Source organism: Anomaloglossus baeobatrachus, chromosome 8, assembly GCF_048569485.1.
Source record: "Anomaloglossus baeobatrachus isolate aAnoBae1 chromosome 8, aAnoBae1.hap1, whole genome shotgun sequence".
In the NCBI taxonomy this organism is placed as follows: domain Eukaryota; kingdom Metazoa; phylum Chordata; class Amphibia; order Anura; family Aromobatidae; genus Anomaloglossus; species Anomaloglossus baeobatrachus.
Genome location: NC_134360.1, coordinates 6,721,808 through 6,734,761, shown reverse-complemented (window position 1 = coordinate 6,734,761; position 12,954 = coordinate 6,721,808). Strand labels below are relative to the sequence as shown.

Below are 12,954 nucleotides of genomic sequence, written 5' to 3'. Positions count from 1 at the left end.
TTAGTCCAGCTCACAAAAAGTAAAACAACTGTAAAATATCAAAATTGAAGCTGTTACTTCTTAATATCCACAAAATCTTCGCCCTTAGTGATTTTTTTCCCTCATAATGTAATTTTAACGAACACGGCACCTAATGGAGTAAATGAGGCGAAGAGCAAAGAAAGCAACGAATGAGCAAAGTAACAAAGTGCAAAGAAAAGATCCAAGACGGTGCAGGGAAGGAGCTGGAGAGCTGCAATCCTGTCTATTGAAGTGGCGTTTGTTTCAGCTTGAAGTGAAGGCAAATAATAGTCTTTCAAAACGTTTCCCGTCCTCCGAAGATTGATCTTGAGCAGCCGAGGCCGGAATACAGAGTTCCCAGTCTTCCAGAGAGAAGCTGTAAACAGCGAGCGAGTCGTCTCCTGTGTTTTGCTTACATCATGAATTCTGCCGGTTCTGCGGGGTCTCCGGTGTCTAGATGCCTCTGGGGGAGATTGACACAAACAATGCATCAAACAAAACACTAACACAATGGTATTTGGGGTCTCGTAAAAAAAAATAAATGTTGCAATCTAACACAAAAACATATAATTATCCATAAAATGACCTGTGCTGATTCTGCATTGAATTTATCCATTGTTATTTCTTGACCCGATAAATATTATGATAATGTAAATTTCTCCTTCACTTATTTAGTAGAGAATTTGTAACTTCCACATAAAGAGCAGCTGTCTGTCACGGCTCCGCTGTGCGGAGCACTTTGCATCTGGAATGCTTTTGTCACGGCTCCACTGTGCGGAGCCTTTTGCATTTGAAAATGCTCTGCTATGTGTCTTGTGCACTTGCTGACAGGTTCTCTTTCAGCACCAGGGTCCACGCTGGTTTTGGGAGATGCCTTCACAGATGCGCCTCGTTCCTGGTGATTGCTCTGTTTTTTTACTGGGCTTGCTCTGTCTGAATTTCACATCATATTTCCTGTTTGCTCAGTGTTCTCTTCGCTCCTGTCTGGTGTAAGGGTTCTGATCTTGGCTTCTGACCTCGGACCTCTTCCTGACCACGTCTCTATCTGCTCCCTGAACCTTATACGTTACCTACCGACTTCTGACCTCGGACCTCTTCCTGACCACGTCTCTGACTGCTCCCTGAACCTTATACGTTACCTACCGACTTCTGACCTCGGACCTCTTCCTGACCACGTTTCTGACTGCTCCCTGAACCTTATACATTACCTCCCAGCTTCTGACCTCAGACCTCTTCCTGACCACATCTCTGTCTGCTCCCTGAACCTTATTTGTTACCTCCCAATTTCTGACCTCTTCCTGACCATGTCTCTGTCGGCTCCCTGAACCTTTTACGTTACCTCCTGGCTTATTTTCTCGGCTTGTCTGACTACCCTTCTATTCATACTGCTCGTAGTTAGTGTCTAGCATCAACCTGTCAAAAGCAGTTTGTCGTAGGCAGTTTGTCAGAGGCAGTTGGTGCTTTTTTTTTGAGAGAGGAGGCACTAGAGGCCGACACAGAGATTCTGCTGCAAGTTCACCTGTAGTTCTCCATAGATCTTTATGAGCTCCAACTACCTCATTAATAGGAAAATATGTATTCACTGAAGACAAATTTTGCCTGTGAACTGGGAATATTAAAAATCTATGACCAGTCCAGGAGGAGAATGCAGAGGATTTCTCTGATGATATATTCCCTTTTAAAGAGTTTTGCAAGCAATAAAGCATAGTCTCAAAAGGGCTAAGACTAGAATAAAATAAGAAAACAATCGATATTCACCCTCACCTTTCACCAGCAGCTTCCATGCCAAAGTTTACCTGGTCCCTGGATACACCGGCTCAGCCGATCACTGGTGGAGGCGGTACAACACTGCTGACAGTGATTGCCAGGGTAGGCATTTCCCTTCATTTTCAAAATATGTTGAGGAAAGACTGGGTTACCATTAGAAGCTGCAAAGGATCATTTGGCTAAGTATCCATTCCTTGCTTATTTTATACAAGTTTGGACTTTTTAAAAATACTATATTTTTATTTTCTGGACAATTCTTTAAGCTCTGTTCCTATCACACCGAATTTTACACAAACTTCGTCGACTGTCATAGCAGCATTAGACTCTGTTCAGATTGCAGATTTTTACACTCCGCCCGATGGTATCTCTGGTGTCTGGGATCACAGGCAGACTAGGGCATTGACCTGCTGTGTGCTGATTCATAGGCAGGCTAGCAACAGTTAATCTCTGCTGGTCTGCTTGCTCCTTTAATCACATGTTGTGGGGAGACCTATCACATCTGCTCCCTTCCTATTTATGCTGGTGGAATCCTTCTAGCCATGCCAGCTATAGTTTATCCTATGTTGGTCTGTGAAGTGTGGTGTCCCAGACTTTCTGGTTACAGTTGAGCTTATTGCTTCGTGGGGTTGTGGAGTTTACCTCTGTTGTTTTGTAGCGTCTTCCTGCTCTTGTTTTTTCTTTCTGAATTATTGTCTTTACCTTTGTGTGTGTGCTGTGTGACATAGTTTTGTTTTTCTCTTGTCTGTCTTTATCTGTTGTTTCTACACACTCCTGTCCTTTCCCTCCCTGGGGTGAGAAAACCGGGTTTATGCTGCACTAGAAACCACTGATTTGTGTAGGTTAAAAGATTTCCTTTTATTTTACAGTTCTACGTGTTTCAGAGACTTCCGTCTCCTTCCTCAGGAAAAGAAATCATCTGATGATTTGATGACTGCGTTTCCTGAGGAAGGAGACGGATGTCTCTGAAATGCGTAGAACTGTAAAATAAAAGGAAATGTTTTAACCTACACGCATCAGTGGTTTCTAGCGTGGCATAAACTTGGTTTTCTCCTATACCTGTATATCACTGAAACCCTCTCCGGGGCTGCTGCTAAACCACCAGGCACTCACAGGCTATCATAATGGGTTGTGACTGGCACAACCTCTTCAGGTGAGTGTATCTCTGTCTTGTCTTTCCACCCTCATACCGGGTAAGACCCTATTGCGCCTTTTTCCCCTCCTACAGCCTCCCTGGGGTGAGGGAAAGATGGAACCAGATCAGGACTGGTCAGGAGCAGGACCAGGAAGGAGACTCAGGCCTCTCTACCATCAGGAGTATCCCTAAGATTAGGAATAGCTTAGGGCCCCCTAGTTTGAGGGGCAGCTTAGGAGCCCTGAATCCCTGCTATCCCAAAGTCATCATGACAGTTCCTATACAACTTATTTTGTGAGTTTCTTAGCTCTTTTTTGGCTTTTTATTTTATGCTGCCCAAAAGCAAATTGGCAATAGATGGGATGCTCTATATTGATTTTGAAAAAACTACCGTATATAGGACATCCCATATATTATGTATACTCTAAACGTTAAGACATCTTTTTGAATAGTCATCCCATATCATTTCTTTATTTTGTAATCTGACCTTCTTTGCATATGCTCTATATTTGGGCACATATTGGGAATGTTTCATTCATGTGAGGTTTCCTGATCGCTTATTTCACCTGTATGTCATTTTAGCAAATGTAAGAAATTGTTTAGTTCCCGTGCAATGGAAACTGCTAAGTAATTTTGCTCATTTCCTTGAAAGATGCAGCTGATTATCAGATTCTTCCTACCTTAATGACTACCATCACAGTCGAGGAATACCATGCATGAACAGATTTCGTCTCAATAACAGACAGATGGCAGATCTGACGAAGTCAAAGTTTTTTTTCCCCTTGAGCAACAAACACATCATTAGATTTGAAATATTCTTTACTGCAGTGATATACATCAAGCCTACGACACAAATCAGGAGGCCTCGTTAGCCATGAAGATCCCAATCATGGTCATGTTTACCGCGCTCGCTGCTCGAGGCACGAAGCCTAAATACTCCCACTAGAGGCGATCCACACCTTCCAAGTACAGCTAGGGTGTGCTTATTTCTGAGCAAGGTCTAAAAACACAAAGATATAAACATAATATAAAACCAAATTTTATTAACTGTAAATATAAAATCAAACACACAATAAAAGTTATGAATGTATCAGACATTAGAAGTGCACGAGTGGGTGGCAAAGTCACAGATAAAGGAGGAGAAAACAATATACTGTATATGAGGTAGGCAAACGGAAGTTGGATCATACAGTAGAAGTGAAGAAGAGGTATCTGCAAATAGAATGTGCAAAAGAAAACAGTTGGATAAATGTTCAAAATCAAAGCTTAGTGCTAAAGGAATTTAAGCATGGATACCTCAAAATGCCATGAAGAAAATAATATATCAGTTCAAGAGATCTGTGGACATACAGATACATATGTTCACCCACCAAGGAACAAACCTCCTGTGTGTTTCGCAAATGCTTCATCTGGGGTTTTTCTCAGCAATTGATTCTTATGTGTTTCGCAAATGCTTCATCTGGGTTTTTTCTCAGCAATTGATTCTTATGTGTGTTTCGCAAATGCCTCATCTTGGGTTTTCCTGAGCATTCGAATCATAATGATATTTGTTCAGTGTTAACAAACAAAAAAAGATCTATCATTTATTACTAACCATAAATTGTGATTTGCAAAAAATCTGTAAATTGTATATGTTATAGATAAGCAAAAATCTAATTAGATTCACACTGAATAAGTTCAGTCTGAATCAGATTAGCAAGGAGTTAAAAAAACAACAAAAAATCCTGTTCTAGTCATTTCTCCATGGCACTCCTTAGCATACCTCTTCCTCTGACACCTATCATCCTATACTCTATTTTCTCTCTTTTGTCTTCTTTTTTTTCTGTCTCCTATCTTTTCTTTCTTGCCTATGGCACTGCCTTTTTGCACAACATAACACATCAATATTATGACTAGTAATGAGCAAACCCATGGATATTCGGGTAAAAAAAAACAGCACGGGAAAAAAAAATGGTGTTCGACAAGAAAACGTGATCCCGAACAATGAACCCCCATACAAGTCAATGGGCACGAGACATTCGAGGCTATAAAATGGCCCTAGTAAGCGCTAGAGGGATGCAAATGGAACTTAAATTGTTGTAAGAGCAGGATAGTTATACATGCTGTTTTTCCCAGTGGATCACGCTGCAGTCAGACTCTGTTCCAGGCCCGCTAATTAAGGTTCATGAATGTTCATTGCTTCCCCCGCCCACCCTCCATGTTAGTGTCTGGGATTGGTTGCAGACTGCTATACACTCCCCATACCCTTTGTCCGTGTCTGTGATTTGCTGCAGTCAGTTTGCCGTATGGTAGTGTAAAAATAAACAAAAAAGATATTAAAACAGTATTGCCCCCCTATTTATGATATGCAGCGACAATAAAGCAGACAGGTGGGGGCTGGTATTATCAGGAGCCTAAAAATACCAGCCTGCAGTTGCTCAGAATTAAGATATCACATTAGATGTGCCAATCCTGTCTTTTTCCCCGGCTCATCCCGATTTCCCTGGTACGGGTGCAATCAGTTTAATATAAGGGGTTAATGACAGATGTAATTTGTCAACAAGTGACAGCTGCCATTAAGCCCTAGATTAGTAATGGGAATTGTCTATGGTACCCCGTCATTTGCTAATCCTGTAAGTGAAAAGAAATAAAACAAAAATACCAAAAAAACTTTTATTTGAAATAAAAATACACACACTCTCTTTCACTCCTTAATTAGCCATCAAAACATGATTGCAGATCCAATGCAATCCATACAAAGTCACAGCGATCCTCAGCTCTGCTACATCTAGAGGCTGCAGAGAGTGAAACTATATCCACTCTCAGCAGGCTCCAGGAAACACTGACAGTAGCGGGGGACCGTTTGTGAGCAGGTGACATCACTCAGTTCACCCGAAGTCATATCCAGGCTCCATCACTGCTCTGAGTGAAAGTGCTGCTGTTTTGTTGGATTGCGGGTCCCGGCCGGATTGCGAGTCATAGATGCCTTCCATTACTAATGTAGGGCTTGATGGCAGCTGTTATTTTTTAACAAATCACAGCTGTCATTAACCCCTTATATTGCCCAAATTGCCACCGCATTTATAACAATTTTTTATGTAAATATATTTTTTTCTATGTTTCAGACCCTTTTGCATGTTTGGGCATAAGTATTAACTTGTTATCGACCACTGTATTAAAGGGAATATGTCACCAGGTTTTTACTACCTAATCTGAAAGGTGCATGATGCAGGAGGGGAGAGCCTGATTACAGGGATGTCTCATTTACTGGGCTGCTTGCTGTATATTTGATAAAATAACTGATTTACCAGCATGACACTGTCCCTAGAGGACTAGTAATGCTGCTGCCATATAGTACAACCCCACTCCCCTACCGCTGAGTGGCACCTTGCTGCCTATGTACAGTGTACACAGAAAACGTCTAATCAGTGGTGCAGATGGGGTTATATACAGCTCAAGGAACTGCCAGATCTGCAGCAGATAAAACAGTGATCAAAACTGCAGCAAGCAGCCCATTAAGTGACACATCGCTGGAATCAGGTTCTCTGTCTCTACAATATGCTGCTCTCAGATGGGGCAGCAAAAACTTGGTGACAGATTCCCTTAAAAAAAAAATTATGTCATGTTGTCCTAGATTTTAACAGGAATTTCCCTTATCATTACCATCAATACCTAATCCTAAAGTTGCATGATATTGTTTATTACATTGAAGAGGATCTGTAATAAAATAATATAACAATGAGCAGCACCTGGTAGAGGCTACTAAACAGTGTGATGGGGGTCCGCTCGATATAGTCTTTGCATCCTGTCTATGACTGGACAGCAAACCACTGATTGGTGTGCCTGGTGATAGACCCTCACAATTTTGTATAGATCCCCAATTCTAAGGAAGCAAAAACTAGAAATAACAGTTCTGTGACATGATGTATGCCAACAACCGTCTTACCTCATAGTCAATAGCCGCCACCCAGCCCCATAGCCAATAGCTGCTGCCCAACACCATAGCCAATAGCAGCCTCCCAACCCCATAGACAATAGCAGCCTCAAAACCCATAGACAATAGCAGCCTCCAAACCCCATAGACAATAGCAGCCTCCCAATCCCATAGACAATAGCAGCCGTCCAACCCCTTAGCTAATAGTAGCCGTCCAACCCCAAAGCCAATAGCAGCCTCCCAACCCCATAGACAATAGCAGCCTCCAAACCCCAAAGCCAATAGCAGCTGCTCAACCCTATAGCCAATAGCAGGCTCCCAACCCCATAGCTAATAGCAGCCTCCCAACCCCAAAGCCAATAGCAGCCTCCAAACCCCAAAGCCAATAGCAGCCTCCCAACCCCAAAGCCAATAGCAGCCTCCAAACCCCAAAGCCAATAGCAGCTGCCCAACCCCAAAGCCAATAGCAGCCTCCCAACCCCATAGCTAATAACAGCCTCCAACCCCATAGACAATAGCAGCCTCCAAACCCCAAAGCCAATAGCAGCTGTCCAACCCCATAGCCAATAGTAGCCTCCCAACCCAATAGCTAATAGTAGCCGTCCAACCCCAAAGCCAATAGCAGCCTCCCAAACCCAAAGCCAATAGCAGTTGCCCAACCCCATAGCTAATAGTAGCCGTCCAACCCCATAGACAATAGCAGCCTCCAAACCCCAAAGCCAATAGCTGCTGCCCAACCCCATAGCCAATAGCAGCCTCCCAACCCCATAGGTAATAGTAGCCGTCCAACCCCATAGCCAATAGCAGCCTCCCAACTCCATAGCTAATAGCAGCCTCCCAACCCTATAGCCAATAGCAGCCTCCCAACTCCATAGCTAATAGCAGCCTCCCAACCCTATAGTCAATAGCAGCCTCCCAACCCCATAGCCAATAGCAGCCTCCCAACCCCAAAGCCAATAGCAGCCTCCCAACCCTATAGCCAGTAGCAGTCAAGTCGTCGGGTTCTTTGACGGTGTCTGTCATTTTACAGGAGAAAAATCTATATTGATAATCTAGGAATTAATATTAAAGTGATGTAAAACCTTTCTACATTGTATAGCAGTAGACTTTACCGGTGTGCATGTATGGTTTGATGTTACAACCTTACGTTAGAGTCTGACAGATATTGGTACAGATGTAGGAATGCATTGCGCTCTTCTGCTGATAAGGGTTGGATGTCGGATCTTCTCTTTGTAATGCACAGGGTTGGACAATCTTTATATACATATATTTATGTCCCACTGTGGGTGTTGGGAGGAGAGAATATCTGTGTGACCAGTGTCATATATAGCTTTATATCTCCAATTTTAGAATAATATTTCCCATTTTTGATACATGTTTGAACACTACATAACATAGATGTTTCCTTTTTCCAGGTTGTCTATGTCACCGCCACCTTTCCGTACGTCATGCTGCTGATTCTCCTGGTCCGTGGCGTCACGTTACCCGGAGCCGCTCAAGGGATAGAATTTTACTTGTATCCTGATCTGTCTCGACTCTCAGATCCACAGGTAGGACATTCACATTCTACTGCAATATTTATAGAATATGTATCAACAAGAAACTCTTTAATTTGTTACTGAATGTCCTGTTAAAAATAACATTTATTGTATTATTGTAAAGTAAATAATATATCCATAATATATTTTCTTGTTTTGCACTCGTCCATTTTATATGCAAGTACAAGCAAACCCTAATTCTGAAATGCAGCGGTGCTTCCAAGCATATTGTAATGTGGTGGTTAGTGCCGATGAGACTGGGACAACTATTCTAAGAACCGGTCCCTCGCTGCCCCCACACCAAGATTAGCAGATCTCTACTAGACGAGCAAATAAATTCCATTGAACTGAAATTCTAATCAAATTTTACTGATTTTTTGTAATCTGCTTAGACATGGATTCACAACAATGGCGACTGCATGAACAGATGAATTAGATTTTTGCCTGATCCACTCAGCTCAGGTCTCTACAGATGGGTGTCTGTGGGGGAGACCTTAAAGGGCCCAGACACCACAAATTGGTCCTGGCATCATCAGTATTCTTCATCAGAGTCTCCAGCGTTTGGTCCGTGTCGGTTTTTATCATCGGAGTTTGATCAGACTTTCTTGGATGGAGAACAAAATAATCTGATGGCGGCTTCAAGCTTCTCACATGATCAGCCATGGGGAGGCATTTTAGCGCTGTCTGATTTATTACACAGATGCATAACCTCACATTGGCAAGTTTGGTCTGAGTCTTTGAGCTTTTGTGTGGACCATTCAGTTTGAAGGGAAAAAATGGACACCACCCCATACACTATCATGGAGACAAGAGTTATCCCTGAAAAACCACCACATAGACTATCAAGGATACAAGAGTTATCCGTGAAAAACATTGACATTTGAACGAGTCCGTAGACAAGGGAAGCAGGGCTGGAGAAATCGGAGGGGACAAACCTCTCGGACTCGTCGTCCTAATCACTTCATCTTCAGCTGGCATTACAAAGCAGATTTTCTCAAATACGCACGAAAGCAAACATTGCTGCAATAATGGATCCTGTCTATGGTGGCTCTGGCCCTTATGCTCGGCAGTCATCAGCTGACATGTTCTCTTTAAGAACAACGCCGATGAGATCCCACCAATTATTCGGTTTGGGAGGATGAACTCTGCGGCACTCGCCAACTGTCTTATGTGTTGTGAATGTCAGTTATGCTTTGGCTGCTGGGAGGCTCCCTCTTGTGGCCAGGAATGGTTTGGACATAGACCAGGTGTGTTGAGCAATGGGCGTTTCCATTGCTAACTCTCTGCTTATTTAAATCCTGGTCTGATAGCACCCTATGCCGGATGTCAGTTGTTCTTTGTTCACCAGCCTGCTTCATTCTGCTCCACACCACATCTACCCCAGATAAGTGCTTTCCTCTTTATTTGTTGTTTGGTTCTTTTACTCTTATCTGAGTTTGTCATTTGCTGTGGTTGTTTTCAGTTTATTTGCATGCAGGGATTTTCCCTCTCAGTTGCTTAGCTGGGAAACTCCCTGCAGTTTTTGTTTGGAGTATAGCTCCTATAAGTCCATGTGTTTGTGGCTTTTTGAATTTGTAATGATTCTTTTTTTCTGTTCATTGGTATGACAAGAGCGCCTGGTATAGGACGGAGTGCAGATCGTGCGATCTGAGGGCCTTTTTGTAATATCAGGAATTTTGAAATTTTTGCAGGGTTTTTCTCTGTCCACCATCAGCCCCTTTCCTGTCCTTTCCTATTGTAGTCAGTGGGGGCCTCACCTTTTGCTAATCCTATCTTCTGTGTATTGTGTTTTCCTATATCACCGCAGTCTTTGAATGTGGGGGGCTTGCTATTCTTTGTCTATTTTCTGAGGCAGAGAGTTATTCATCTTTCCTTCCTTTAGGATAGCTAGTTCTCCGGCTTGGTTCGCGGTGCACAGGATGTTAGTTCACCCCTCGGCTACTTCTAGTGTTTATGGTTAGTAAGGGGATGGCGGCCAGATTAGTTGCCAATGCTCTTGTCACCTTTTACCAATGAGTTATGGTGATATTCCATGGTTCCGGATCATAACACTTATGGTTGTTGGGAATATCCAAGATCCAACCCATAAAAGGGGCATGGTGGAACATAGCTCGAAAAGTGGGCCTGAAGGAGGACTTTGTTTTGGGTTTGCTCCTGTACCAGGTTTCAGTGGCTGGAATATTGGCCTCACGTTGCTGGTAATTATGTCCTGTGCCGGCGCTTTTAACTCAATAATTCTATATATTTGCTCACGGAAACTCCCAACAACAACATATCAGATTATGGAAGGAGTACACTGCCAATGCTTCGTCGCACGGCTTTCTTCATCACTTAGCCGTGGTGCCCGTCACATGGGGACTTGTATGTTCTCCAGCTTTTTGTATATTCTCTATGCTCCAAGGAGAGAAATTGAGAAAAAGCCAAACACTGTCACATTCTTCACTTGCTACTTAGAAATGAAAAATGGCCAAGTCTCATAAAACAAATGTTTAGCAGATTTTCAGCCAAATCAATGATTGAGTGATCCCGCCACTAATATATCATGTTAATGACAGGTGCATTTCACCTTCTGCAGGAAACAATTGGGAATCTCGCGGCACCCCCTGCCGGCAGATCACTGTTACAATCGCGGCTCCTATTACTTCCCTTTTGTAACATTTCTCCATTCTTCGGCGTTCTTAAGCCTTAAGAAGAGGCTTCGTTTTCACTTGACCTATGATTTCTGCTGCTTCTGCTTCCATTAAAAAGCTTGTCTGTCAAAAGACGTTCCGTTCTCCAGCAAGTGGTGAATCCTGGAGATGTAATCAGCTGTGTCTTATTCAGAGCGACAGCACTGGAACCATTTAGGTCACCGAGGCGGACTAAAACGCGGCTTTAATGCTCTTTTGAAATAAAAACACAAGTGTAAACTATAAAAAGGAAAGAAAGAAAACATTATCAATAAAACACGGAGTATCTGTAGTCACCAAATTAGCAAAATGCCGCATGCATGACTTCAGGCGTCCCCTCCTCTCACTGGTGTCTCCTTGTTATATGCTATGGAAAATTCAGCTGACGACGAGGGACGGACACCAAGAAAAAAAGCTTTGTAAAAAAATGGAAACATTGGGGAAAACATGTTTTAGAAAATGTACACTGGTAGGGTTTGTTCCCACTGAGTTCTTGAGGAGAGTTTGCAGCAGAAAGTGAGTGGAAACTCACCAAATCCTCCTCAAAAATTCAAAACTCATGAAAATGTGGATTTTCCATTCCAAAAACTAAGAAAACTTGAGTGTGAAAAAGTAGCATGCTCACTCTCTGGGTGGCTTCTGCTTGGCAGGAGGCTGAGCTGCTGCAAAAGCGATGAGAAAAGCTTTTTCACCTTGAAAACTCAACAGGTAAGCTGGTGCCTAAAAGATGCCGTGTGCAAATGTGCTGCCCCCGTGGAAACAGCCGAGCTGCGGCTCGAGGGTCTCTGGACCTGGGGGTCGTGTGGCAACTCAAATGAAGAGGGGTATTTACAGGGGAGTTAATTTATATTTCGTGATGCCACCCGCGGTGTACGGTAATTTGGGGAGTACCGCCGCTGCCGTTGGGAGTACCCGGGGTGATGAAACTGGGCAGCAAGATGTCGTAGCCCTCCACGGGTAGGGTGGATGCCCCGGGACTTGGTGAGGGGTGCAGTGGGGTGCAGGGGTCACTCTCGTACTTACTCAGTTCATAAGCAGACACTGACAACTGGGTAAACCAATTCTCTGGGTACCGCTGCCGTTGAGGGGAGCTCGTCCGGGGTCCCGTCCCATATGGTTTTGCCTGGTGATCCATGACCTGCCTCCTGGCACTAAGTTTAACTTCAACTTGGTGGCCCAGTAGTATGGAACTTGCCGGGCCCCGCTCCCCACTATGGCTAAGTGTGGGAGCTTGCTCTCAGGGCTCACGCTTGGGATTTTCTGGACCGTTGTGGTTTGGAAAGTCCTATCCCCCTCATTGCACTAATGCCCGGATTCTGGAGTGGGTGGGAACAGATCATAAAGGCTCCCTTCTCCTCAGGACCGGTGACAGTGCTAGGCTGCCGGCTGTCCTCCTCGACAAGGCCAGACACCTTGCCACAATCCACTGCGACCGGGGGTTCGACTCCTCTAGGCCCAGACCACCGTCTGCAACCTAGACAGCCTCACTAGGAGCCACCGCTCTCAACCTCCTCTGAGCTCCTCACAGCTCGAGGGCTACTATTCGACTCCTCTCTGACCTACTCCAGACTCACTACACTCCTCACCTCTCCTCCCTGACCCCCCCCAGGTGGGCGACTCTATTCCACTCAAGCCGTCCACTGGCGTGCCTGGTGGGTGTGGTGCAGGGTGTATCTAGGATTTGATTTGCTGTTGGAGGCAACACCATTAGATAGGGACCCAGAACCAAGAGGAAGGCGGAAAACTGCACGGAAGGGCAGCTTGTGCAGTACCCTGTGACGACCTGATAGGGGTACTTTACACGCTGCGACATCGCTACCGATATATATCGTCGGGGTGAGGTCGTTAGTGACGCACATCCGGCGCCGGTAGCGACATCGCAGCGTGTAACACTAATGAACAGAGATCAACGATTTCAAAATCGTTCAAAAACGA

At 44.1% G+C, this 12,954-nt stretch overlaps 1 protein-coding gene across 2 annotated transcripts in view; it reads left to right on the top strand.

Annotated features, from left to right (window-relative positions):
• The window catches only part of SLC6A11 (solute carrier family 6 member 11), a 216,876-nt gene that overhangs the window by 149,887 nt on the left and 54,035 nt on the right, over nt 1–12,954 (top strand). For both annotated transcript variants that reach the window (XM_075321267.1, XM_075321268.1), the window contains exon 7: nt 8,228–8,362. In XM_075321267.1, coding sequence (XP_075177382.1) covers nt 8,228–8,362 — 135 coding nt within the window. The remainder of the gene's footprint in view (nt 1–8,227; nt 8,363–12,954) is intronic.